General features: G+C 41.5%; 9 protein-coding genes across 9 annotated transcripts in view; 1 reads left to right on the top strand and 8 right to left on the bottom strand.

The window, feature by feature from the left end:
• The window catches only part of tyw1 (tRNA-yW synthesizing protein 1 homolog), a 49603-nt gene extending 45765 nt beyond the window's left edge, over window positions 1–3838 (bottom strand). The window contains exons 1-6 of the mRNA XM_084351726.1: window positions 3497–3838; window positions 3120–3247; window positions 2845–2967; window positions 2382–2483; window positions 811–1005; window positions 314–604 (exon numbers count right to left, since the gene is read on the bottom strand). Of these exons, the coding sequence (XP_084207852.1) occupies window positions 314–604; window positions 811–1005; window positions 2382–2483; window positions 2845–2967; window positions 3120–3247; window positions 3497–3560 (903 nt within the window). The 5' untranslated portion in view covers window positions 3561–3838. The remainder of the gene's footprint in view (window positions 1–313; window positions 605–810; window positions 1006–2381; window positions 2484–2844; window positions 2968–3119; window positions 3248–3496) is intronic.
• A 695-nt stretch (window positions 3839–4533) lies between these two features.
• sbds (SBDS ribosome maturation factor) lies at window positions 4534–6745 on the top strand. Its single transcript, XM_084351819.1, has 5 exons — window positions 4534–4760; window positions 4968–5097; window positions 5191–5391; window positions 5806–5970; window positions 6180–6745. Exons 1-5 carry the CDS (start codon window positions 4633–4635, stop codon window positions 6303–6305), a joined length of 750 nt encoding a protein of 249 aa, XP_084207945.1. The 5' UTR covers window positions 4534–4632; the 3' UTR covers window positions 6306–6745.
• A 92-nt stretch (window positions 6746–6837) lies between these two features.
• LOC311256619 (claudin-9-like) lies at window positions 6838–9221 on the bottom strand. Its single transcript, XM_084351820.1, has one exon. It carries the CDS (start codon window positions 8970–8972, stop codon window positions 8289–8291), a length of 684 nt encoding a protein of 227 aa, XP_084207946.1. The 5' UTR covers window positions 8973–9221; the 3' UTR covers window positions 6838–8288.
• A 1302-nt stretch (window positions 9222–10523) lies between these two features.
• On the bottom strand, window positions 10524–27439 carry cldnj (claudin j). The gene is made up of 2 exons (XM_084351868.1): window positions 27369–27439; window positions 10524–11452 (listed from the first exon to the last, which is right to left on the bottom strand). Exon 2 carries the CDS (start codon window positions 11423–11425, stop codon window positions 10790–10792), a length of 636 nt encoding a protein of 211 aa, XP_084207994.1. The 5' UTR covers window positions 11426–11452; window positions 27369–27439; the 3' UTR covers window positions 10524–10789.
• On the bottom strand, window positions 13251–14151 carry LOC311256635 (claudin-4-like; the record flags this gene model as incomplete). The annotated part of the gene is made up of 1 exon (XM_084351867.1): window positions 13251–14151. One exon carries the CDS (start codon window positions 14149–14151, stop codon window positions 13486–13488), a length of 666 nt encoding a protein of 221 aa, XP_084207993.1. The 3' UTR covers window positions 13251–13485.
• Window positions 16981–18081, bottom strand: cldne (claudin e). The gene has a single exon (XM_084351870.1). It carries the CDS (start codon window positions 18010–18012, stop codon window positions 17380–17382), a length of 633 nt encoding a protein of 210 aa, XP_084207996.1. The 5' UTR covers window positions 18013–18081; the 3' UTR covers window positions 16981–17379.
• Window positions 18826–20039, bottom strand: LOC311256634 (claudin-4-like). Its single transcript, XM_084351866.1, has one exon. The coding sequence runs from the start codon at window positions 19995–19997 to the stop codon at window positions 19242–19244; it is 756 nt and encodes a 251-aa protein (XP_084207992.1). The 5' UTR covers window positions 19998–20039; the 3' UTR covers window positions 18826–19241.
• On the bottom strand, window positions 21987–23262 carry LOC311256637 (claudin-4-like). The gene has a single exon (XM_084351869.1). The coding sequence runs from the start codon at window positions 23246–23248 to the stop codon at window positions 22613–22615; it is 636 nt and encodes a 211-aa protein (XP_084207995.1). The 5' UTR covers window positions 23249–23262; the 3' UTR covers window positions 21987–22612.
• On the bottom strand, window positions 24988–26126 carry cldna (claudin a). The gene has a single exon (XM_084351871.1). The coding sequence runs from the start codon at window positions 26041–26043 to the stop codon at window positions 25420–25422; it is 624 nt and encodes a 207-aa protein (XP_084207997.1). The 5' UTR covers window positions 26044–26126; the 3' UTR covers window positions 24988–25419.
• Window positions 27440–27634: the final 195 nt, after the last annotated feature.

Raw genomic sequence — 27634 nt, forward strand, 5'->3', positions numbered from 1 at the left:
CGTTCAGCTAATCTAGATCAGCAGAGCCCATTTCATAAAGGGAGATATGATGCGTGGCAGGCATTGGACAGTTGGCCAGATCTGTAGCCCCCAATTATAAAGAAAGCATCATTGTCATCATCAGAACACTGCTCCAGGGGCAGATAGGCATTCATCTTTTTGCTCATGGGCACTTCAGCAAAGTGAGCTCAACCCACTTATTTTGCTTGAGGGAATCTTTTTAACTGCTAAGTCAACCTACTGCCCCAAAAGTAAAAATGTTCAGTGTGTCACTAAAAACACGTCGGTGAAATAAACTTTGTTCTGCCATTACCTCAGAGCTGTTATTCTGCAGCGCTGCCTTCTCCTCCTCCTCCTCCTCCTCCTCCTGTGCGCCTCTCCTCTTGTTCTTACAGGAGCCTCCAGTCTTACAGTTCCCACTGCAGCTCTTCTTCTCTCCCTTGGCCAGAGCCTGAAGGCGGTTCAGGAACTTGACCTTCCAGGCCAGGAAGTCTGCTTGGACGCTGCCATTACGGCTCTTCACCACATTGCAGTCGCCCTCTCCCCTGGTCATGACTCGCATGCCACTCAGCATCCACAGCCACTTGTCCACGTTTTTACCCACCTGGTGAGGCAAAAGGCAAAGTGGGTTATTTGGGTTTAAACAAATAAAGTCCGGCTGGCCTTGAGTTTTGACATCTTTGACCTGGAATCAATTCAAACCACTGAGCTACAGCTGCTGACATTTTTAAGTTTTGGATAATCTTTGAATATCTAACGCATATCATCAAATTATTATTCACACAGAAGCATATGGAAACCATTTCTCACTGTGTTGTAGTGGCCAACATAGACAGAGTTGCCGAGACCAAACACTGCATATCTGAGGCCTTTGAGGTAGGTCTTCCCGTATCTGAAGTCAGTGGACGCCTCCTCCAACCACTTGCAGAACCACTCAGCGTTCTCAGTGGGCTGTCCGTCAGTGTAGGTGGCCACGAGGAACACACAGACGGACTTGTTGGAGCACTGAATGGAGACATAGAAGAAGACAGGGAAGCGATTGAGCATCATTAAAGATTTCATTAAACACAAAGAGGAGACATTTGTAAATGTGGCTCTTTTTTTGTAAACATTATTCAACAATATTAAAACATAGAGATGTGTTCGAGTAGTCGACTGTCCTATGAGATGTTGCTACCCTCGATAGAAATACCAGAAATACCAGGTTAACCTCATTATTATTATTTTACACATTTAAATTACATATTGACATCTTCCATTAAACGTCAGGTAAATGAGTCGTTAGGAACATCTCTAATTAAACACCATTATTTAGAATTAGGGGGGAAAATTATGTAATAATTTATTTCACCACACGGTGGAGCAGAACTGAGACAACAAGCAGAACTTGCCCACCTACTTTAAGTCTGAGCTATATTACTTCTGGCAGCCGTGTGATGGATGATTAAACAAAATTGATTCGGCCGACTTTTGCCTCCAAGACTCAGATTTCATGCAACAGACAGCAGAAAATCACTGTAGATTAAAGCTAAAGTAAGCAGACGCTGTGTCCTTGACCCTGTCTAAATAAACAGAAAACTTCATCTCATTCAAACACATAGTGTCGTCTTGATTGATGGCTGGTCAATGACTCGGTGCACGCAGGTTCAGCTTCATCTAGGCCATGACTGGTGTCTGCAATCATTTCTCTTGTGGAGATTTTCCTTCATTGAAAACTTTATCACGGACCTATAGAGCAAAAAGACATTTTCTTTCCTGCGGTGTACCAGCCAACCAATCTCCTGTTCCTCTCCTGATGCACCGCACAGTGCCTGAGCCCACAAAATAACAAGGGAACGCTGATGAAAATAATCCATCTCTCTTCAGCTGAGCAGGATTTGTGTAGCACATTAGTCCTCTGTGACAGCCGTTTGAAGAAAGGCTGAGCTGGAACATTACACAACGTGAGGCTTACTGTACTGTTTGTTGTCAAGCTTTCATTAAAAAAAAACAGTTATGATTTATTTCACTTTGGTTAATTCAGTTCTAATTAAGCCTCGCCTGTAAGTACACATTGCCAGGTCTTATGTGCTTGAAGTTACATTTTAGAGATTTAATTAACACCCTGGAGCAACTTCTTAGTGCAGCCTATACAGTGTGTTTATCCTCTTAACGGAGACGCCGCAATTCACAGATGCATTAATTAGTCACTTCAAGTTATATAATGCCAAATTCAAGGGTTACGTAGTGAGGAGCAGCTCTGAAGTTGGCAGGGGTTTAGGCTTAATTTAAGAGAAGTCACATCCTCAAGTTGAGGGCCATATGCCTCCACAGCTGCTGGTTTTTTTGCCATCTTTCTGCGCTTTAATAAACAAGGACTCTTCTCTCTGGACCAGTCTTACCTCATCAGCAAGCTGATCGTCTGGATCGTAGTCTTTCATGTCGATCACCTCTGCTGATATACCCAAAGTCTTCACCTCCTCGGACAGCTCCTGTGCAAAGCCCTGAACAGATGAAGAGCCACAGTCGATGCTTTCTCACAACGGTATATTTACTGTGTGTGAGTTGCCGGTCTGTCAATCAGTTGTGACCTTTACTTTTAGTAAAACATTAGTTTACACAGGTTTGTACATGGTTATGGTTTACTGGATCCATTTGTAAAACCCTGAATTAAGTGTTTTTGTGATGTTTTTCATAATGTTCACATTTGGTTTGTGATTCGATAAATTGTTAGTAGTGTTTTTACACTTGATGGTGTTACTGAACCCTATTTTTTACATCATATTAATAAAGCATCAGGTTGTTTATATGTTAACATCATAACCCGGTGACGATGTGAAAGCTTTCAGTAAACGATCTCTGCACCTTTGCTGATCCAGTTTGTGAGCCGTAGAAGATTTTAACCCCTGACACGTGAACCACAGTGTCTCTGTCGTTGTTCTTCACGGCTCTGTAGACCAACGTGCCAACGTCTTTGGAGAAGCTTTTCTAAAACCATACAGAGGACAACAAATATGAAAAGACAAATAAATAAATGTCAGGTGGTTTTGTATGCTCAGCTTCCTTTTCCTGCTAAGACAAAGGTCTCAAATGTTTGTCAACAGGAAGTGACTGTGAGATATGAGCAAGTGAGGACTCACCTTCTTCAGTGCCACCTTCAGTGAGAACCAGATCCCAAAGACAAGTGCAACAGCTGAATACAAGTACAGCCTGTTGTGCCATATCGACATGACATAGCTCTCAGTGGGGCTGTAGGCATCCTGTGAGACTGGAGGGGGGAGAGACAAAACACTGCGTCCTCTGTTTGCAGACAGGTGGAATAAATAATAAAGGACTTCCTAACATCCTCTATGTCTGTTAATTCAATGCAACAATGGCTGAGCCTAAAAACAACAACCTTTAGGTCAGCCAAATTAAAGGCGGATGACAGGTTAGCATGCTAATAATGATACTAACATTTGCTAAAACATGACCTAAAGTTCGTTTCCAGATCCGTTAAAATGTTAAATGAGCTCACCTTTAGTATCCGAGGTAGACACCCGACCGACGGAGAGCAAAACAACCACGAAGAAACTCGACATGGCTGCAAATTGTGAGGTTATATTAAAGTACACAATCCTCTGCAGCTGGTGCAGTGTATGTCACCATGTTGTTTGGCCGCCGAGCATGCCGGGAAGCGTAGTTCTTTGTATTGTTGACGTTACGCTCGAGGCAGTCTCTCAAGTATCGTGGCGAAAATACATCGAAAGACAACACAGACTAAACATTTTTGTCTTTTTTAACGATCCCCCGAGACAGAGCCCTAATTTACGTCTGCCTAATTTTAAGTTTTATTTAGAATTTCTTAACCGGAAGTGTTGCTATTGTAACATGTCTACCTTGACGTTCACCTCTTTGTTAAGGACACGGAAGTGTTCACCGGAATAGTTTGCGACTTGTGTCCATGGTTGTGTCAGACTTTATTATTTAAAATATTAATAAAATATATTATTTATTAACCAAACACGTCGCTTTACTGTAACAATTCATATTTTAACACACAACAGTTGAGCGGAGTATTATTCAGATGTGTGTGTTTACTGCCCTCTGGTGGTCACAGAGAGGAACTGCAACATCAAATGAGTCAAGTGACGTCAATGCGGACGTGACAGTGTCCCCACACTTCCGGTCAATATTTTCAAAATACAGAGACCAAAATGAGGTATAACCAGGAACGAATCAACATAAATTAATTTTTCTCTTCTCTTGTGTGTACTCGTGATTATAAATGCGCTCATCTAAACCATCAACTATGCCAAGTGTTAAGGTACACACAGTAGTGTGCTACATGTTCCTGTAAACTATTTTAAACTTAAAAAAGTTGCAGTGACGCACTTTAACAATACACTACACACGGTTATTTAATTATTGGTGTTGTTATATGTTATTGTTAAATCAGTCATTAATTTATTTTCGATCGTTGTTTTTAAAAGATAATTCACCGAGTTATTTACAACTACTGAACAAACAAAACGGGAGCGGAACTGTTGTTCAACATCGATGTTTCACCGCGGACACAGTTGAGAGACGTACGTGGGGCTCACCGTAGGCGTTGTAAACTAACAGCGTATCTTGTTGTTTTGGACAGAGCAGTCTGTCTCGTTAGACGCCAACATGTCGATATTTACGCCAACAAATCAAATCCGGCTGACAAACGTGGCGGTGGTGCGGATGAAAAAAGGAGGGAAGCGGTTTGAAATCGCCTGCTACAAGAATAAAGTTATGAACTGGAGAGCAGGAGCGTGAGTAACGTCAAGCGTCTTTAACGGTTTTAAATCAGTAGTTACCAAAACATCGTGTTTATTATCTGTTTAAGTTAGTTAGTGAGTTGGTTTGTGTTATAAATGTCGGATTAAACCCACTTGCCTGTCTGTTAAATGTCTCTCGAAGCTCCGTTATAAAACTACCGAGAACAAACATGAATCCAAACTGCTTGTGTTTTCTCCCAGAGAGAAAGACCTGGATGAGGTTTTACAGACCCACTCAGTTTTCGTCAATGTATCCAAAGGACAGGTGGCAAAGAAGGATGACTTGACCAAAGCTTTTGGGACAGATGACCTGACAGAAATCTGTAAACAGGTAACTCATGTTTTCCTTCCCACCTCAGTTTCACACTGTACCCTCTCCACTTCCTCACCTTTTACCTGCTGTTTCCCTTTTTCCTTCGGACAGATCCTGGCCAAGGGAGAGCTCCAGGTGTCAGACAAGGAGAGGCAGACTCAGCTGGAGACGATGTTCAGGGACATTGCGACTATTGTGGCAGAGAAGTGTGTCAACCCTGAGACCAAGAGGCCGTATACAGTCAACCTCATTGAGCGCGCCATGAAGGACATCCACTACTCTGTCAAGGCCACCAAGAACACCAAACAGCAGGTCAGGAGACACATGAGCTTTATTTGTTTGTTCTTATTATTGTAATCATATGTAGAGTTAATTTCAGTTGCTGTTCCACACAGATCTGCCCCTGAAGACTTTATTATGTGTATGTCTTGCTGTATGTATCTTTAGTCACCACAAACACATTTTCAGTCAGCTGTAGATACTGCAAATAATTTATTAACACCTGTTTCCTGGAGCCAATGTCCATGAATACATAAATTATCTGTAGTCTTTGCCGGAGTGTGGTATTTGCTGAAGATATTGCTGTATTGGTATCTAATATAACTATCTGGTGATGGCTTTTATTATTGTTGACACTTTGTGGTGGCCACCTTTAAGTGAAATGTGCATGAGAGTGTGAAAGTGTCAATTAAGTCCTCACTAACTGCTCTGTCTTGTTGTTTGCAGGCTCTGGAAGTGATCCGGCAGCTGAAGGAGACCATGGAGATCCAGAGAGCCCACATGAGGCTGCGGTTGGTGCTCCCAGCCAAGGAGGCCAAGAAGCTGAGGGAGAAGCTGAAACCTCTGCTGCAGATTGTGGAAAGTGAAGACTTTGATGAGCAGCTGGAAATGGTGAGGAGTAATCTCTACAGTTACTGAATGATGTGACACAAGCTAATATAAATTCAGGACTGTTGATCTGTGCAGTGGGGAACTACAATCAGACACCAGCTTTAAAGCTGATGACTCTTGTCTCCTGCTGTGATCATAAGATCATGTGGGGCAGATGCACACTTCTACTTCCTCTCTGTATTAACTGTGGCCTCTGTTTCTCTCCTCAGGTGTGTCTGGTGGATCCCGGCTGCTTCAGGGAGATCGACGAGCTGATCCGCTGTGAGACTAGAGGCCGAGGTTCTCTGGAGGTTCTCAGTCTGAAGGATGTGGAGGAGGGAGAGGAGAAATTCTAGTAAACCAACCAGTCCGGACTCTGCACCTTATCCACACTAACAAGCTTCACTGCGGCACATACACTCATTTAAGAGACTATAAATATGAAGAGATTAATTCTAATGTCAGCTCTCCCTGTTCCCCTGCCTCTCTATATTTAAAGGATTCATTGGACTACTATTATTTACCAGATTTGTGTGCTGGGTGGAATTTATTTTGAAAATACATTGAAGCATTTATACTTATACACACAGATCAGTACATTTCTCCAGGCTGCTTTCACTCATTGATTCGAATGTCTCTGGTCTCTGGACCATCAAAGTCTTTTCTGCCTTCCAACAGCCTTGTGCCATGTAGTCACACTCAGTATCCCATTTTTATGCATAATTTCATTTAACTTACAAGATATATTTTGTCATAATGAGTGACTTCCCTCTGTTGCAATAAATGTTTAACTGAATCTTTTCTTTTCTGTGTATACACACATTCTCAGATACATGCAGTTGATTGAGAACAAATGAAATTGGTTTTGCAGAATTCTCATTTTCTGTCTGCTATGATTTTAAATAATCTTTAAAAGCTGTTTTTACTTGAAAAAATGTATTTTGAAACACACAAAACAAGATACGTTTAAGTATAACTGCAGAAATATGAACACACAGACCTTAAGAATCAAGTCACAGTCAGATAGCTTAATAATTGTTTTCTTACTCAAATTGATCCGAGGGCTGTGACTACACTTTTGGGTTCAGGGTGTAGAGTCATCTGAATCAGAGATGCTTCTCTGAGTTTAAAGAAAACGTGAATCATATCTTCAGTTAATTGATGCAAAAATAAGGAAGATGCAGCATGAGGACCTGTCAGGTTTCATCTTTGACTTCTTCTGTAAGTTGGACTGTACAGAGTAAAAGTGAACGCAGTAACTGTTTTCCTCATTCTGAAAAAGTATCCTACCATCTTTTCTATGATAAACCCACTAACATTGGTGTTTATCTGCAAATAGAAGCCTGAAAAGTCCAGTTTCACATCTGATAATTTTAAAAATAGTTTATAAATATATTAACCTGCTCACAAGACATTGGCTGCTTCTTTTCCGTCATGCGTCCTCCTCTCTTTTTTTCATTTAAAGAAAGATACTCAAAAGTAGATTACTACAGTTTATTCTTCATAATTACTCCTTACCATAAGGAGGTAAGGTGTTCCTCAAGTGCTCTGTGGCTTAATGCAGTGGTTCTCAACCTTTTCAAGTTGGTGTTGGTGTTCATGACCTCCAGCACTGGGACTTTAAACTCAACTTCCTGAGAGTACCAAAATTAAAAAAGAAGGTTTTCTTGGTATGTGTGTTCAGTCGGTCCTTATCAACCAGCCAAACCAATGGCAAAATGAATCAGAACCACTATAATGCCAGACTTATGTACATCAAATAACTTTTGTAAACAAATGTATCTGAATTTTTTTTCAATGCTTTATTATTCTACAGTGTCCTTTGGTGCAGAAGAATTCATCTCAGATGTAAACACTCTAAACAAAAGCAAAACAAACATGAAATTGCATCACTCTAATGTAGGGCAATGTGTTTGTGCAATACAGTATTTAATTTTAAGATCAATATTAATTCTTTCACATTTAATACACAACTGTATTAAAAGAATCAGAGGGCTTTAATGTCTTAATGTCAGTTTTGTGTCAGTAAAGTATTATTCTACTGTAATATGGAATCAGGGGAAATGGAAATGGAAACTATACAGTATATTCAGTGTGTTAATTTGAATAGTAATGGAAGAAAATTCAAAGTGCTATTCACTCACACCTCTATCATTCAAACCACATTCCCTGCGCTTAAACCTTCTAATGTTCATGCTAATTGAAGCCAGTGTATCATTGCTCAACATGTGCAGTCAGAAGTTTCCCTCAGCTGTTAAATCTATCCACAGTCATTTCACATATTAATGATTATCCAGTTTAATCACTCACACTCTGTTAAATATTACATCACAGTCCCCTCAGATAGGCTCTGATCTGCGTTCATACTGGCTGTTGGTGAACGTAGTTCTGTTGATCCTGCTCAGTGGGTGATTAGCCTCATCCTCGAGATTCGGGTTCCTGCTCCCTCTGGTCCCTTCAGGTTGCTCCACATCTGTCTCCCTAGTGGGGCACCTGGTGGTGAGGAACAACCCGCCAGCCAGCATCAAGGCAAAGGAGATCCATCCAAGGTACAGTGCAGGTCCCCAGTCTCTCCTCAGCAGTTCAGCACCCTCCAGTGGCTGACTGGTATGATGACATGTCCAGGCTGTGGGGATCAGCAGCAGGATCCCAGACAAAACAAAGAGAGAACCAGAAAACACTTTGATCTGACCCCGCTGAGGGAACCACACTGCTCCCGCCGCGCCGATCACTGTAGCGAAAGCCCCAGCACCGATGGCTGCCATGATGAGGGCTCTCCACGTCCGAAAACTTCCAGAAAGAGTCATGAGAGACTGGTAGAAGGAACAGTGCAGGCTGCCATCATGGTTCAAGTCCCAGTGATCCCATTCCAGCCACACCCCGTCCCAGTAGGCAGGCAGAGTAGCCGTGGTGTTGTCCAGGGTGCCGCTCACCTTCCACAGGGCCAGGCAGCGTGTCAGAATGGCACACAGCCACCCTGTGAGGCCCAGACCGAGAGCAGCGAGCTCCAGCTGCCGTTCCATGACTCCGGCCGGCCTGCCTGCTCCTCCTCTTCACTGCAGGCCTAACCAGAAACAGCTGGCAGCAGAGTGGGGTGGGGTGTTTTTTTAACTTGTGTGTGCATGAGTGAGGCAGAGATAATGTGTGTGTGTGAATAGGTGTGTGTGTGTGTATGTTTTGCATGTCTGCTCAGAAAGGGGAAACCAGTTCTCTGGTATTCATGGGAAGAAGAAGAAGAAGGCCCTGGGTGGAGGAGGGAAATCCCTCTGTTTGCTCTGCCATGGTTTCAAAACAATCCCTTTCTCCCAGTTTCTGCAGTGACGGGACAACAAAGGATCCACTGTTGTCCGATTCCTCGGCTACTGTGTCATGTTTCTGAGGGAACTTGAATTAAAGAGCCACGAGATCCTACTTACATTTAAATGTGTGTTGTCACAGTAGCAGTGCCGAGCAGTGCTGACTCCCTCCGGGGAGCTACTGGGTGGAGAACAACGATGACACCTTCCATGTTGCAGAATACTGATTCAAGTGGCACATGTTCACTCTGCAGAGTTTATTTAGTTCTGAGATACAAATCACAAACACACAAGCTTCATTTCACTAAAAATACTAACTAAAACATGATTCACTTTCTGCTAGTTAAAATGCATGCACATTCAGCTACATGAGTACAAATCAATTATCATTTCTCTGTGAAAGGAGCTGGCATTAAAAGGTAATTAATTATTGAAATGTTCCTCATAAAAAGATCTAATAATTCAACTTTCATGAAAACAACATGGACAAACTTCTGTAAAGGGCTGGTTTTATTCATGTAACTGTATTGATAATGATTAAATCTACGTGTCCCCCTTATAAAAATGTCACATGTGAAATGTGTGAAAACCACAGTTAAACTAAACTAAACTAAACTAAAAATTTTACATGTGAAAAGAAAATAATGTCGTGTGAACTGGACATTTTCACATATGAATTACATGCGTACATTCATATGTGATTGGCCATATATAGATACACCAAAAAGCCAAAACATTAAAAGGGCCAACAGGTGAATATCATTGATCATCTAGTTAAAATGAAATGTTCTGCTGGGAAACCTTCGGCCCTGGCATTCATGTGGATGCCACTTGACATGCACCACCCAGCCTGACACCAAGGAACATGACAGAGAGCTCAATACATCAACCTGGCCTCCAGATTTCCCAGATCCCAATTTGATCGAGCACCTTGATGGATCAGAGCCAATGCTGTCTAATCCATGGTGGGGCCTCCCTTGGTCAGGCTTGCCCGGCATGTCTCACAGATTCTCAATCGGATTGGGATCTGGAGGATTTGGAGGCCAGGTCAACAGCTTTGTTGATGAATTGTTTTTCATCTGATCAACTGGGGTGAGGAAGGAGACCCAGGAGACGTGATGCCTCACGTTGAAGTATTTAATGAAGCTCGATCGAGGAGGACAGGCTGACACAGTACATGTCGTAACAGTGTAATGTCATGCCAGTTCTGAAGGAGACCTCTTGATCTGTGTCTATTTAAACCTAATGAAGAATATCCATATCAGGATATCCGATCCCCAAATATAAAAATAAAAACACTGAAACAGTGTTTGGGTGGGTGGTGCATGCCATCCACATGATACCAGGACCTTGAGTTTTCTCACAGGACATTGCATTGTCACAAGATCAATGTTATTCACTTCACCTGTTAGTCATGGCTCATCAGTGTATCTGTATATGGCCATTTGCTTATATCACACAGTTCAATCCTTTAATCCTGAAGTGGTAACTTGTTTGTGATGCGTATTCAACACTGAAACACGCTCCAGTCCTCAATCGTCACTTCACACGTAGTTCTTGATGGCGTAGCTGCTGTGTGTGGGTGTCCTGGCTAGTGTGTACCCACTGGTGGGGCACCTGGCCCTCTGTGGGGGGCAACTTGTGCACAGAATGGCTCCTCCTAAGAACAGCAGCCCAGAAGTTACAAAGCCTATATAAATGGCCGCTCCAAGCTCCCTCTTCAGCACCTCAGGGACTCGTGGGTTGTAAAAGTCACTGATGATGGAGTTGGCTGTCCAGGAAACAGCAACTATAGTGGTGAGGGCTCCCAGACAAAAGGTGGCCCCTGAACTCAGCACCAAGCGAGCCTTGATCCTCGGGTGGCTCAGGCAGTTGGTGCAGCGTGCTCCCAGGAGGAAGATGAGGAATCCCAAACATCCCAGCACCAGGCTGATGCAGATGAGGCCTCGAGCTGCCTGGAGGTCCGGTGACAGGTCCAGCAGGGCGTCGTAGAGCTTACACTGCATCTGACCCGTGTACTCACTGACACAAGTCATCCACAGACCCTCCCAGAACACCTGCATGACCACCAGGTGGGTGCCGATGAATGCAGTCACCTTCCACATGGGCAGAGCGCAGATCAGGATGGTCCCAGCGACGCCTATCATGGAGAGGCTGATACCCAGCTCCTGCAGAGCCATGGGGCACAGTGAAGACTCTCACACACCCTGAGAGACACAGAGGGAGGAGAGGAACATAACATCTTAGTGTTGATCAGATTGGACTGATGTTATCTTCCTTTTATCACAGCCTGACATGTTAAATACGTTGCTCTGTGATATGTTTCAGTGATTAATACAAAACTGAAATGTGTTCCTCTGCATCAGGTCATCATGTTAATGCGTGGCTTTTCATTTCAACATACAACAAGGGGGCATGTCAGCTGTGGAAACAAAGGCTACGATAAGAAAATATACAGATAAACCAAACAGAAGGGATAACAGTGACCCCAGAGATATTTTTCTCATAAAGCTGAAGTTGTTTCCTGTAATTGAAGTCATTAGATAAGAATGTAAGGAATTTCTAGCCATGGAGGCAAAGGGCCACTAGGTAGCAGTGTGCCACAATGACAAACTCTGTGACTAGGTTTGAACTCTTACTTCCAAAGAGCTGTTTGTTGAATCTCAAATCCTGCGTTTTTGTATAGTCAATTAATTGATTTTCCAACAGTGATTTGAAACAGTTTTAAAAGGCTCAGACTTAGAGGTTGTGCTGCGGGAGATCAGAAAACACTTCTATGTATTGTTAAAAAGGACAGTTACAAACAAAGCATCCACATTGCACGGCATCCAGGAAATGACCTCTGGATTTCTATCATGTTCCTGTTATGTTTATATTCATTCTTATGCATTCAAGATTTTAAAAATGTGTTTTAGATGAAAAATCAGTGTTGTAAAGCCAAGTTGCGTTAAAGTAAAGATATCGTGTTACAATATTACTTTGGTAAACGTCTTAAAATATCTGATATTAAATGTACTTAAGTATCAAAAGTACAAGTAAAAGTACATTATATAATATTTACATGTATGTATATAATGTGGAGGAAATACAGTATTTGCTGCCAAAATGTAGTGCAATAGAAGTTTAGAGTAGCAGACAATAGAAAATACTCAAGTAAACTACAAGTACCTCAAGTACCTTACAATACTTGAGTAAACGTATTTCACTAAGACAAGAAAAGTGTGGAATTAATGTTGACCTCTACGTAGCCAGACTGAGTGGAACTACTGCAAATAACCCGGGGGTTCATGTTGTGCAAGACACAGTATATCCCTTTTCTTAAAGCTCCTGTGAGACCTTATTGATACTCATCTGAAACCAGTGAGAACGCAGACACATTTAGTGGAGAATTGTGTCATTTTGAACATTTTAAGTTGTTCAGGCATTGAGTAATCTGACCCTTTTCTTTTTTCTGATCCACCGCCAGGTAACATGAGAAAACACAGTACTCTCAAAATGTTGGCGTTACAGTCAACTAACAACATCAACACTTCAAATCAAAACCATCTTTCAAAATCAACTCAAATCCAAATATTTGATATTCTTAGGCAAAAAATAGTTTAAACCTTTGTGATTAGATTTAGATAACCCTCCTTTAATTACTTAAATCCATTTTCTTTCTTAAGTATTTATGCAACAAACACTGACAGTGATTTACAAAACATGCTAAAGGAGGTCTTTCTTTACTAAACAGATCAGCCAGCAGGATTGTTAGTCCCTGAGTCACCATGTTTGTTCCCTGGATAGTGATCTCTGGTGAGTACTTGACAAACAGGTTCCCTCTCTCAGTGTTTGGTTTGAATAGCCACAGGTGCATTTTTCAAATGTACATAAACAAGAAGCGTGAGAGGAAAAAAACTTCCACTAGAAGGTCATTTATTGTGAAAAAAGAATTACAAATATCAAAGAACTAAAAGATGCACTGTGCAGTTACAAAAAGGTTTCAACTGAAACCACTTTCCCAAACATGTCAAAGTTTCTGTCATTTCAAGTACCACATAAACATGAACATTACCAAAAACAATATTCAGAGTGATCTCAGACAAAGCATCTTCATACAACCAAAGTGTGATTCTCTTATAAAGACAAAGTGCATATTTCCTTCATCGTCGGTTGTCTGTGTAAATGTCCTTTTCCTTCATAATCCACAGCAGCTATCTCAACTTCATGAGCCAGACTTCTCTTTGTCCCTTTGGAAATGTCAAATGTACGTCTTTGTCGGCGTAGAAGACCGGAATGAATCCACTCTGCTGTTTCCTCCAGCCTTGTTTATGAGATACTTCACAGAAGGAGCCTCATCGTCTTTGGGGGGGCAGCTGGCACACAGAAGCCCTCCTCCCAAGATCAGCAATCCCCCGGCCCCCCAGCCGATGTAAAGAGAGGCCCCGAGTTCTCTTTTCTGTGCATCTATGACCTGAGGGTTGTAGAAGTTCCTGATGATGATGCTGGCGGTCCAGGAAACAGGTATAAGACAGAGGAATCCACAGATGATCAGCATCACACCTGCTGCCACTGAAGCCCTCGCCTTGGCCCTCTCCTCCGGAATGAAGTTGGTACACTTTCCACCGGCAAAAGCTGCGAGAAGCCCCGCGATGCCTGTGATGATGGACACCACCACCAGAGCTCGGGCGCCTTGGAGGTCAGTGCTCAGAGCCAGCATGGAGTCGTACACCTTACACTGCATCTGGCCTGTACTCTGGACCACGCAGTTCATCCAGAGGCCCTCCCACACGGTCTGGGATGTCACTATGTTGTTGCCGATGAAGGCAGTGACCCGCCACATGGGTGAGCCGCAAACAATGAGCACCCCGATCCAGCCGAAAAGAGCCAGGGCGCAGCCGGCCATCTGCATCCCCATGGAAGCCATCGTCTTCTCTCTCTGAGTCTCTCTGAGAGAATATTAACAGCTGATCAGGTGTTCATGTGCGTCTGAAGCAGACAAAGCATGAAGAATAGGAGGCGTGATAACAAGCTCCTAAGGACACATTAGAGGCCCTGCCAAAGAATACAAGCCGTGCAGGATTCTTTGTGTGCAGAGACAATGAAGTTTCAATTATTCTTCTGGATGAAGAGTATTGTGTTACGCAGAGTTTTGTTTGTATTCTTTACAAGGAAAAGGATGTATGTGACAGAAAATGGTCACATACAACCTCAAACAGTGCGTTTCACTTTGTCGCCTGTTGCGATAACTTCCGGGAGAGAGTCAGAGAGTGAGGAAGGAAGTCGGCAAACGTGACTGAACACAACATGAATAAAAACTCTGAATCATCACCTCGTTCATAAACATTTCTGCCTGAGTCGCGTAAGATAGATTTTCATTGGCGATGAATGTTTAACAGTGAAGACCCATGATCCCGGACAACTCATGTCTCGTGTTTAGTTGTGATTGAGAGCCCCCGAGCAGCAGAAATTACATACTGCGCATTTAACTTCATAAACAACTTGGATTCTTTTACTTTCCTTTCTATTGTTTGAAACATAAACATTATGCAAAATAGTCTGAAATATCCATGTCAATACATCTTTAGTGCTTTTAATGATTAATATATATAAAAGCAAAAGCAGAAACTCAAGTGTTACTGATCAGGTATAACATTTATGAAAATACTTTTCACTTTCATTTACTGAAACCCATTTTTTTTATTATTGAGTGGTGGACTTCACTGATTCATCTGTTCCACTGTCAACTCTGACATCACACAATCATTCATACATAACAGGTCCAGGTAGATTCTCTCTTGAATGACAGAGGGCAACGTAGGAATGTGAAACCAGATCAATCACAGGGTGTGTTCACACCTGTGAAACACCCTGTCATTCTGCGCTGACATCATGTTTTTGATAAGGAACATGATAGAAAAAAATACAGGTAATTTCCTTGATGTCACACAACACGGACCACAAGTATTTGTAAACATGCCCTTCCCAGTCTGCAGGATGACATCGTGATTTTGTGCTTTTCCAACAGTTACAGTAAATTAATTTTATGAGATTTTGACAGAACAATCTCAGTTAGTTTTAGGCAAAAATCCTGGTTTAAATAAAAATAACTACTTTGTTAAAGTCAGGGGACCAAATGACCATCATGGTCGCAATAATAACCACTTGGATAAGGTTTGGAAATCATCGTGGTCATGCTATGGCAAACAACATTTACTGTTGGAAATCACAACTGAGCAGCAGTGTCCTGTGCTTAAGTCACCTGACTTCCTCCTTTAGTCACAATGGACAAGTTATTATTACTATGTTCGCTGAAGGGCTTTTGTAGTGAATGTAAACATGTCATTTTGGGGCATTTGCTGAAATTTAATTTTTCTTCAGAGGAAAGTCTTACTTCAACAGTTAAATGTTTTCTTTGAACTCTGGTCTGAGGAACATTTCTGAAATGAAAACAGTGACTATGAGACTAATATCCTGACTTTCAAATAAGTATTTCTTCAGTCTCATAAAACAACATAAATAATGTAGTCACCAAATTTCAGGACAAAACAACAGTGGCAGTGAGGTCGGCTGCAACTGCTCGAGTTCACCACATCTGTATGTAAAAACCCTGAACTTAAAGGCAGCCTCATCATATTAACAAGAACTGTGAATCCCTCCAAAGCCTGATATATCCTATATCTCCATTATAGTTGCCATAATTAGCCTAGTTAGTTTCTTATATTATCTTTTGGGAAATTACTTTTTTGAACTTCATTAACATTTATAAAACTACCAAAAACACATCAACAAGTCAAAAGACTGCTCATGATAAAAACTACATTTTATTTATACTTTTTAAAAATGAAAGTATACTGTGCATTCGTGACCCATATTTAATCACCTAGTAAGAAAAGATTTGCTTGCGTGTCTGAGAAGCTGATACAGAGAAAGAAGGTCATAAAGTATTGAGAGATGGTTTTGGTCTTTTTATATTTGTTCAAACGAAATGTAGAATAATCACAGCCTTATCCTTTAAAACTGAGTCAGTCCTCAAACCTCCTATTGTATATCCCCTCTAAAGCAATGTCTCCAGGAAACAAGAATGATCACTGACTGAAACATCTTTTAAAATGTATCACAATGTTTGAATTTATATCACGAATTAAGTCTTTTCAAGCAGCACTACGTTTTAATCCAGGTGGTTTTTAAAGGCTGGTTGTGTGTGTACGGCTCTTAATACGTGTTGAAACGAACACGCTGTAGCCAGCTCTATGAAAAGTTTTGACTGGCACTCAACACTGTCAAACTGGTTTAACCAGTTTAACGTCTGCATGAAGAATTCAATCAACTGCTGCATGTTTTGAATAGACTTTGTTGTTTCACTGTATTGGGCAATAGTTTCTAGTTTGTGACCTCTTTAAATTTTACACCATGATAGTTTCATCTCCTGTGTGCAGTGTTTCTATCGGTCAGAAAAATGCCCCTCAGTTTCCTTTCTGACAGCCAGCGTGTGAAGCTGGGTCATCAGTGCTTTCCTCAACCCTTTAGACGTGATCAAACTGAAAGCATCTGGATTATTTTAAATGTAATGCTCACAATCAGTCACACCCCTGACCTGGTTTGAGTTTACTTTTAAAAGTCATCTTCATCTTGAACTTGTCTGACAAGTTTCTCTGGTTTCCATTCAAAACCACAACCATTCATGTAAACAGCAAACAAGAGGACATAATAAAACTGTCTGTGAACCAAAAATATACACTTTGACAAAAGAATATAATTTATGAAATATTTTTTATTAAAATCAGCGATTTCAGTAAGCAAAAGCAGCCTTTTGGTATTGCTATTGAATTATATATCTTCACAATCAGTGTACTGTACAAGTTTTCTTCAATACATTCAAACATTCGGTTTGATACAAGCTTAATATGGAATAACTCAGTCCATTCATTATGATGTTGGGAGATTTTCTTGCCATCACTGTAGTTTCACATCAAATCTTTCTGCCACAACAAACACTTGCTTGCTTCCACCAAAGAAATCTGAATTTCTCAGACAATTGTCCTCACTCTGTGTCGAGACACAGCTTATTGGGAGATCAGAAACTCACAATGAAGGGGATACACTCCAAAAAAAAGTAAAATGATTTGCAGTCTTTTTCAGAGGAATGGACCTCTCAGACGTAGGCTCTGCTGGTGGCTGTAGACCTGGCACCGGAGTACTTGACTGGATATTCTGGGCCATCTTTGGGTGGGCAGGAGCTGCAGAGGAGGCCACCACCCAGGATGAGAAGTGCAGCTGTGCCCCAGCCGATGTAAAGCGCAGCCCCGAGCTCTCTCTTCTGGGGACTGGTCAAGATGGGGTTGTAGAAATTCCTGATGATGGTGTGGGCAGACCAACAGACGGGGATCAGGATGAGAACACCAGCACAAATGAAGATGATCCCAGAAGCAATGGCCACTTTGGCTTTGGCGCGTTCCTCCTCCACAAAGTTGGTGCACTTGCCTCCTGCGATGCCCACAAGGACGCCGAAGACGGCAACGATGATGGCAATGACCACAAGAGCTCTGGCAGCCTGGAGGTCTGCACCCAGGGCCAGCATAGAGTCATAGATCTTGCACTGCATCTGGCCTGTGCTCTGCGTCACACAGTTCATCCATAAGCCTTCCCAGATGACCTGCGCTGTCACAATGTTGGCTCCAATGAAGGCTGTGACCCTCCACATCGGCAGGGCACACACGATGATGGTCCCCAAAAAACCAATGGTGGCCAGGACAAAGCCCAGCATCTGTCGTCCCATTGACACCATGATGAGGTCTTGTTGAGTCACTTAGATCTGAACTGAAGAGTTGAAGATTTCAGGAACAGGTCAGCTCAGCTCGAGTTGTAAAGTTGAATAAAGGCTGTGGCACACTTTGTCTGGTTATAAGGTTGCCTCTCTTGAAGGTGGAGTCAGGTTGCCTCCGACCTGAAACCGATGTACTTTACCTGCCCAACCAGATTCTTGACATTATTCGTATGTGGACGGAGTAGTTTCGATGAGATGAACATCAGTCTTAAACGGCTGTATGTTAATGAGGGCCGTAAAGAGGCACCACATTCGTCACTGAAACAATACTTTCTCAGTGACCGGCCTCTAATTTGACAGGTTACAGGAAGATCAGGTCCAGTCACTGGTTTCAGGTTTAAAAAAAAAACACCAACAAGGGAGTGAGTATCACCGGATGTCAGACGTTTACAGGAAGAGACACCATTTATGTTTCCTTTTCCCTGTACTTATTCATTACTTCCGTTTAATCACCGCTTTATATTTTCCAAACTACTCTAGTAATGTATTTTTTTCTAATCAGAATGGAGGTGACTTATCACTGATCAATGTCACAGTTGATCGGATCAATACAAAAAAGCTTTATATTTTTATTTTGTCTTTATTTTTTATAGGTTTATCATGTCTGTTTTTGGTGCTGTAACTTCTCACAGTTCATAGTGAAATGACACAGGGATCAAAATGAAATAAAGATTTGTTTTAGAAAGTCCTTTGTTATAATTCTTATAGATTTATTTATCTCACTCACCCATACACACACATATACCCATAAAATAGCATCAGTATTGTGATAATGACTCCACAAACACACAAGTGAATATAGTACAAACATTTTATTGAAAATCTTTTGTATAATCTCAAAAATAAAGTGGCATTTACAGAAACCAAACACATCGCAAATCTTTACTATTTACAAAATCATCTCTGTATGACAAGGAAATAAATATATTGACACTGATTTGCAACTTTCACAATATTCTTCTTGTCTCAAGACTTCATTAACTAGAAAGAGCACAGCATCAATCCACCAGAGAAACAGTTAATAGTGATTGTTTTAGTCGATTCATTTTCAATCCCATGAATGATTTGGGATACATACCATCCTCTAGAAATACACTGTACATTTATTTTTACACTCTAATGGCATACAAAGTTCCTGAAGCCAGCCTGGCAGAATTTACAGTCTTTATCCTTTTTATGCTGTTTCAGTTTTAGATGTATCCCCCAGGAGAGTATGCATTTGGTGCTGCATACGGTTTACTGGGTATGTATGTTCCAGTGGCTGTGTATGGTCGGCTGGATGGGGGAGCATACACAGGGCCATAAGCTGCTGGGTTTCCCCCGGGGGCTGTGTAAGGGTACACTGGTGCTGGTGGGTAGCCTGGGTATCCATACGTGGGTCGCTGAGGAGGGCAGGATGTGGTTAGGATGATCCCACCGACCAGAAGAAATGCAGCAGAAGCCCAACCGATGTAGATGGAGGCGCCGATTTCCCTCCTCTGTGTCTCGATGGTCAAAGGGTTCTGGAAGTCTGTGATGGTGATGGCTGCAGACCAGCAGACGGGGATCAGGAGCACGACGGCAGAAAAAATTATAAGACAGCCACCTATAATCACCACATTGGCCTTTGATGAATCTTTCTTCAGGCAGCCGGTGCACTTGGCTCCGATGAAGGAGACGATGAAGCCGATGAAGCAGAAGATGAGGGCGATGATGACCAGGGCTCGGGCAGCTTGCAGATCCCTGGACAACCTCAAAACAGACTCATTCAGCCTGCACTGCATCTGCCCGGTGCTCTGCATCACACAGTTCATCCACAGACCGTCCCACACTATTTGGCCCGTCACGATGTTGGCTCCAATGAAGGAGGTCACTCTCCACATGGGGACCCCGCATGTCACTGCCACCCCGACAAAACCTATGAAGCTGATGACCTGGCCTGCCACTTCCTTGCCAATCCTCCCCATGTTGAAGAGGCTTTGTCCAAAGCAGGAGAGAGAAGTGTTTCAGGTCTGGTTCTCTTTCGAAATAACACAGCTCTCTCACTTGTTGTTTGTCAGAAAATGTGCAGGAGGCGGGATGTCACGTTGTCAGGTGAGCTCTTCTGGCCAAACAAGATTCCTTCTCCTAGAGCTAAAGGAGTGGCACTCATAACTAAACAATGACTTGCTTTTGTTCTTGGAAAACGCACTTTCATATGCAGATTTCGGTAAGGATGGGGTTATTGGATGGATTTACAACCACTCAGTGACCTCAAGGGTCCTGAAACCAGTTCAGGCTGTAAAAGATGGCAAATGATTAAATTATATCTAGTTATTTTATTCGCAAACAGACATTTTGCAGTGGCAATTTAAAATCAGAGTAGTGGTGGGGCAATTTAATACAATGTTGAACCCAAAACTGATAAGAGCTCATGAGATGATCTCATTTTACTATGGAGTTAATGTCAATATTTCATTTTAGTCTAAGGAGTCTTTATTGTTTGGAATAGAGAAATGCACAGAGTCTTTTAAGACTACTACTCTGTTTTATTTACCACCACATTGAGACAACGTTTAAGGAAAGGATGGAAGGAAATTGTGAGCTTTTTACTTCTCTTTTTTCCTTCTTTAAAGAGTTTTCACAAGATGGGATTTTGTGACAATAATTGGTTTGATCAAAGGAAGCTGAGTGTGTTCAGGTATTCTGTTAAGTCAATGAATTATAGCTGTAAACCACAGTATCTTTATACAAGCACAGCAGAGGGTTACATGCATAATTTCTTTTTTTTCCTCGGTAGGGATAATGATATGTTAATTCCATCACACAAGGAGAGACTTTATGTACAATTACATGGAAAAAATGCTAAATGAGTTTAAATATATTGACATATCACATATCTGCAAAAATCCAATATCATGTATCTCTTATTATTTTTCCACTGGGCTTGTTAGATTTTTTTTAAAGGCTAGATAAATAAGACACAAGACAGGAAATGGACTTAGTTGTATCCCTGATGTTGACTGTAAGCTCTGTGGCAGTCTGACAGGTGATGGAAAGCATGAACAGCAAGCAGATCTTAATATGGTCCGTTCGGAGACAGAAGAAAGGATTTGGCCCAGTTAATACAAACAATAAGCCTAAAGCTGAGGAGGAGACTTTATCTGTTCAGCACTGGTAACAGTCAGTTTGATGGAGTGATGACATACAGGAAGCCAGTCACGTCTAGTGACGCTGTCACTTAGCATTTGAAAAGAAAAAGAAGTACTACATCCTACAGATACCGCTGTTGGGTAAACAAACAGACACGCCATTTTCACACACCTAACCCAATGATACTGCACTGGCAACCATTTCCTTACTACAATCCAGAGAAGAAAATGTGTTTGTGAAAGCTGATGATAGCTAAGAGAGAACCCATTATGCTGCTATTTCACAGCCCGACAGATTTTAAAACAGTGGCAACTTTTACTTGTGTTTAAACAAAGTTTGAGTATATTTTCATAAAAAATGATAAACATGTCTCAGGTTGAACAAGATCAGGTTGCTGAAGTCCTCAATGATGATTTTGGCTGCAGCCCATCAAAGATAAAGAAACTCCCAGACATGATATGACTGGTTCATCATGGATGCCGTAAGTGCCTTTGTCTTCTGATAATGCTTACCAGGATGTTGATGAAGATCTCTGCCGGACTGAAGATACGACAAACTTACAGTTGACGTTTACAGTTTATGTCAATCCGATCTATTTTTTTTTTGACCTCCTAGCATATTATGGTCACAATCACATCATGTGAACTGCATTGCTGCATAATCATCTCTTAGTCTTAACTTGTGATATTTTGTTTTTAACACCTCTTCCCTCCTCTTAATCTCTATAGTGCTATTAAATGCTAATGCTTTTTTCATGTGCAAGTAAACAGTCATCATTCAGTGAGTATATAGTTTATTTACAGTAACCTCACAAGATTCAGAAACAGACATATAAGTGTGGTATGTGCAGGATGTGTGAACATGAAAAGGAAAACAGATTAAAATGCACAGACTTTACTTGAGGGGTAACAATTACCAACACCCCTTTCTGTTGATGTAATTAATGCAAAATGTGATTAAGCAGAAGTTATACATGAAGGACGCTGACAAATGGTCTGACTAAATATTTACATAGATTAGCCTAATTATAATAAAAATAATAATCCTTGTTATTCATCAGCCAGCCGCAATACAACTTGGATGTAAAACATTAAGTTAAATTAAAATTTAGACTGAGACATGAATATAAAGATCAATTTTGATGGATCATAACAGGACAAGCAAAGTGGCAACATTGATGAAGGCTTTATTCTACAGGTGTGACTGAGCCAGCCTGCACAACCTCAGGGACCCGTCAGCACAACTAAATGGAATGAAGCCAGTGTTTACACTTCTAGTTAAACTTGCCGGACAGGACAAAATGTCCGTTGTGAGTAAGGTCACTTTGACACATACACTAACCACAATCAAATCTCGGGATTCAGCTCGTTGACAGCGATTTCATGCTTTAAATTCCCAGGTTAGACATGTTTACGTAAAGCAAGAGTCCGTGCAGGAAGTGCTAATCGTCTTATACGTATTCTCTCGATGTGGAGGCTGACTTCACAGGTGTGAATTTGGGCACGTAGTGAGGGTGTTCATGTCTGGGCGGGCAGTTCCAACACAGTAGCCCCCCTCCCAACAGCAGCAGTGCAGCAGCCGCCCAGCCGATATACAGCGCCGCTCCTAACTCGTACCTCTGGGCATTGAGAGTTATGGGGTTGTAGAAGTTGGTGATGATGGTGTTGGCAGACCAGGAGACCGGGATGAGACAGAGCAACCCAGAGACGATGAACAGAACTCCAGCCAGGATGCAGGCCTTTGACTTGGATCGCTCCTCCTCGATGCAGTTGGTGCATTTCCCGCCAGCGATTGACAACATCACTCCAACGATTCCAGTCAGGATGGAGATGATGATCATGGCCCGAGCGGCCTGCAGGTCTTGGGGCAGAGCCAGCATGGAGTCGTACACCTTACACTGCATCTGGCCTGTACTCTGCACCACACAGTTCATCCACATGCCCTGCCAGATGGTCTGAGCCGTGATGATGTTGGCTCCGATGAAAGCAGTGACCTTCCACATGGGCAACGCGCACACCACGATGACCATGAACCAGCCAATCACAGCCATCGATATGCCAATGATCTGGATCCCCTGAGAAACCATTTTGCCGGCTTTGTTCCTCACACGTGAAAATCCCAGAAAAAAGACGAGTGGAATGAGGTGAGCTTGTATTTATAGGGTGCTGTGTGAGAAGTGGGACACAGGCATGAGGGTATGTGATACCACATACCTCAGCTCCTATTGGCTGGAAGGAGTTTACACACAAACAGAGACCCACTGACCTTTAGTAGTGCTGACCTGCCAGAATCCAAAGCTTCAAGGTCAGACACTAACAAAAGAAAAACTGTCAACTGACAACAATTTCAAATACAACAAAAGCGTGTGAAAAATGAGTCTTCTTCTAAATTCACAACTTTATAAACCCTTAAAGGAACAGTTCACCCAAAAATGAAAATGATCTAGCAAACATTTCTGCAGATTCACAGCATCACGGCAACAAAAAGCCATTTTATTTTTATTTTTATTTTAGTTTTTTTTTAGTTTTTGTCCCCAGCTACTTCAGTTGTTTAGGAGAATGCTGCAACGCTGCTTTGCTGTGAAGCTCCAGAAATATTTTGTGGGCTACAAAACTTCATCTGACTTTCCATCAGTATGGGGGTGAGTAGATAATTTTGGGTGAACTGTACCTTTAATCACAATAATATGCTTCAACTGCAACTCTTAAGCAATTGGATGCCATTCATCATTCTGCACTAAGATGTATTACTGGTTATTGCAACTGCAGGTTTAAGCAACACGATGTAAAAATCTGCATTTTGTGCAACTTGGTGCCCCCTACAGTTTCTGAGTGCAACACCACTGTCGTTACTACAAACCCATCCACATGCATAACAATTTGTCAGACGTAATGTAGGTGCTCACGACAAACATAACTCATTACAGCCTCATAATGTTATGTGTTTAAAACGTGTATGTTGAAGTAAACATGTATGTAACTGTCACTGAAGTCACATAGTGTAGAAACAAGCGACAGAGACACCGTTCACCCTGTTATAAGGCACTGTAACATCAACATGATTTTCAAGCTGTTGTTCAGTGCTGTCAAACTGCACTGTGACTTTTATTTTCTAGTCTCTTTTAAACCTATTCTATTTTAGTGTATTTTACTAATTCTTAACTTTCAAACTTCTGAATTTGAAATGATTGAACTGAAGGTCATAAAAGTAGGCCTGTTGTTACCTGGGTATTTACACATGATCGGATCTGACACAAACCACATGACATGTTGTTTTGTTTACAGCAAGGGGCAGTGTTGCACAGGTAATAACTTCTCAGGAATACTTCCTGTTGAAAAAAAAAACATGTGTCTCATAATTCATGAGACTAGTATGAAAATTTAGGCTAATTTATTAACAACTTTGTATTAGATGTGCATAAAATCTAGAGTCTTTTGTTGCTTTTAACATGATTATGATGTATTATAAAGTAGCCGTTCATATAAAGGCTAAATTCAGTTAAATAGTTTTTCACACTTCTTTTCAGACAGATTGTTCATGGTAGGTGAATTAGTATTTAGTAAAATTAAGTGTTTTATTTGTAAAATATTTATCATTACTTTTATTTATCTAGTTATTAATCAGATCAAATGTATGGGTTGTGTCAAGCAGTCTATTAATAAAGTTGTTCTAAATACTACAAGGGTTGCTGAAGCTTATTAACCTGTTGTGTGTAGCAGTGCCACACCCCATGTCTTCCCTCTGTAGCCTCCATTTTAGCTTAAGATGAAGCTGTTTTAATATGTTATTAAAAATATAAAAGAACACACAAACATGATAATTAGATGTTGATAAAAAAAAAAACTTTATTTACAGATTCAGACAGTCACAAATTACTCACACAGTAAAATGAAATGATATCTAAAATGGATGACAAGGAACGAAAAGTAATACAAATTCTCTTAATCAAAGTGACACGTTAAATGTTGCTCCAATATCTCGTATATTCTCTTAATATTCTAATGTGTATCTTTTTTTGCACTCTCATTGATCCAATCACTTTGAATCTCAGTCCACATAACGAGTTGTTTGGGTGTGGTGCCTTTCTCCTCATCTTGCCAACGATGAATCAAATCCTGAAGTGCTGTAACTCAACATGAAAGCATAAAAAATGAAATTCAAATCACGCTCATTTTGGCAGTATGAATTAATTTCACGGACCATGAAGCATTTATTTAAGTCTCTTTTCAGTCTCTCTGTCATTCGTCTTTTCTCTCCTCAGACGTAGTCCTTGGGTCCATTTGAACGGGCAGCTGAGTACTTGGCAGAGTAGTTATCCTTGGGAGGGCAGTTGGCACAGAGGAGTGCACCACCCACGATGAGGAGGCCTGAGGCCCCCCAGCCGATGAAGAGTGCAGCTCCAAGCTCCCTTTTCTGGGAGCCAATTGTCAGTGGGTTGTAGAAGTTACTGATGATGGTGTGTGCCGTCCAGCACACAGGGATGAGGCACATAACACCAGAAATGATGAAGATCACACCGGATGCCACACCGATTTTAGCTTTGGCGCCCTCATCCTCCACGCAGTTGGTGCATTTGCCCCCTGCGATGGACAGCAGGACTCCAAGGATGCCAATCAGGATGGCGATGATGATGAGGGCGCGGGCAGCCTGGAGGTCACGGGAAAGGGCCAGCATGGAGTCATAAACCTTGCACTGCATCTGGCCTGTGCTCTGGACCACACAGCTCATCCAGATGCCTTCCCAAGTTGTTTGAGCAGTCACAATGTTCTGGCCGATGAAGGCTGTCACTTTCCACTGGGGCAGGGCGCACACAACGATGGTCCCAATCCATCCAATAATGCAGAGGGCAATGCCCAACATCTGTAAGCCAGCCGCGACCATGTCTCAGAAAGATTCTTGCACAGTTGTCCAAAAAAAAACGTCCAAAAGTTGTGTCTCGGGAAGTCAGGTAAGTCTTGCTTGAGAGATCCCCAAGAGTGAATGTTTGGGCAAGGTTGGAGTGGGTCTTATATACATTTGACCCGGGAGGGGCTTGGCACATAAACACACGCACACTGTCACACGGCTGTGACGTGATGACTACCCCCACTTCCCCACCCGCAGCCATGGGCATGTGTCATCATGTCAGTTTTTGTCTCAGTAATCGTTACAGGTGGAATGGCCACTCTGTGACTCACAGGTAGTCGGATCAGTTGAGCAGACTTAAAAAAAAATACCATCAGCCACACCCTCAAAGTTGTTTTCGCATTTTATTAGTCCTGTTTTTCTATTTACATGTTTTCTGTTATGTACTGCAATAACAATGAATATGCTACTTTGCTGAAAACCTTGATGTCAGCTTCAAAGGAAATTTAGAGGAACAGCGTTGTTCCTCTAAATTCTCAAAATGTTTCCTACATCTGAAGATTGTACTTAACAGTCTACAAAGGAGCACTTAATGTTTCACTTGTGATTAAAACAAAGAAATAAAGAAAGATTTTCTGTCTCTCACTTATTATCTGTCATTTCCATTTTTTAGCCCATTATTAAAAAACAAGGGTCTTAAGTTTAGGTTTTTGAAATTAATAAATAAATACAGCTTTTGTCGAAGATTTGCTAGTGATGTTGTCTGTTAACCTTTAACCCTTTGTCTCTGATCTTTTCAGCGGTGGGAGCCTCAGTTTGTGACAAAGGCAGAAAAACTTTTGACCAGAGTTGCTCAGTTGTGCAGATAGAAAATTGCACCATTGAAAGTGTCTGAATATGCGTTTCAATACAAATTAAATACTTTAATTTCCCTTCTTTGCGTCATTATTTCTTGGTTAAGGAATACTTCGTTCACAGAATGTAATAAGATTCACTGTTATGAAAATGACTTTTTAAAAAACATCAAGATAACTGTTGATGTTGAAAACAGAAACACAACATGCTTAACTTGTCCAACTACTACTACTAACCTTGATAAGATCTAAACCACAGAATGCTGTACAAATGTACAAATCAAGCCCATATTACATTAAAAACTGATCAAACTGATTTAACAGGCCTTCTCACAGAGTAGTGCAACTGAACAGTTCCATTTGCACAGCCAAAGGACATGCCCATGAAAATATATCAGTAGAACAAGGAACTCAATATTTTTAACAATGTTGAATTATTTCAATTAAGTATTTTGTATGAACAGAAAATATTTATCGTAGGCGAAATAGAGGGAGGTAAGAGCTGACCTTGCAGTGATGTCTGAAGGGTTGTAGTCGTCTCCTATAGGTTGTTCTGGGAGATAAAACGTGCACTCCGCAGTCGGGGGGGGTCCCACTTGATTTATCGATAGTTTTCCTCAGCAGTGAGAAGACAGCAGGAGGGAGATGTTGGGGAAATGGACAACACTCTGCCAAGTGATTCCAGTTGACAGACTGTTGCAAAAAGAGGGAATAGTGAGAGGGGGCAAAGAGAGGTAGAGAGAGAATCAGATTGTTTCAGAAATGAATGGAGG

This window comes from Pagrus pagrus (assembly GCF_965226575.1).
Source record: "Pagrus pagrus genome assembly, chromosome: 4".
NCBI lineage: Eukaryota > Metazoa > Chordata > Actinopteri > Spariformes > Sparidae > Pagrus > Pagrus pagrus.

Bases quoted from the DNA above. Each gene is read 5' to 3' on its own strand.
- LOC311256619 (XM_084351820.1), bottom strand. From the start codon at position 8,972: ATGGAACGGCAGCTGGAGCTCGCTGCTCTCGGTCTGGGCCTCACAGGG.
- LOC311256637 (XM_084351869.1), bottom strand. From the start codon at position 23,248: ATGGTTTCTCAGGGGATCCAGATCATTGGCATATCGATGGCTGTGATT.
- sbds (XM_084351819.1), top strand. From the start codon at position 4,633: ATGTCGATATTTACGCCAACAAATCAAATCCGGCTGACAAACGTGGCG. The intron at 5,392-5,805 runs GTCAGGAGACAC...TGTTGTTTGCAG, and splicing joins CCAAGAACACCAAACAGCAG to GCTCTGGAAGTGATCCGGCA. The intron at 5,971-6,179 runs GTGAGGAGTAAT...TTCTCTCCTCAG, and splicing joins TTGATGAGCAGCTGGAAATG to GTGTGTCTGGTGGATCCCGG.
- LOC311256634 (XM_084351866.1), bottom strand. From the start codon at position 19,997: ATGGGGAGGATTGGCAAGGAAGTGGCAGGCCAGGTCATCAGCTTCATA.
- cldna (XM_084351871.1), bottom strand. From the start codon at position 26,043: ATGGTCGCGGCTGGCTTACAGATGTTGGGCATTGCCCTCTGCATTATT.
- cldnj (XM_084351868.1), bottom strand. From the start codon at position 11,425: ATGGCTCTGCAGGAGCTGGGTATCAGCCTCTCCATGATAGGCGTCGCT.
- cldne (XM_084351870.1), bottom strand. From the start codon at position 18,012: ATGGTGTCAATGGGACGACAGATGCTGGGCTTTGTCCTGGCCACCATT.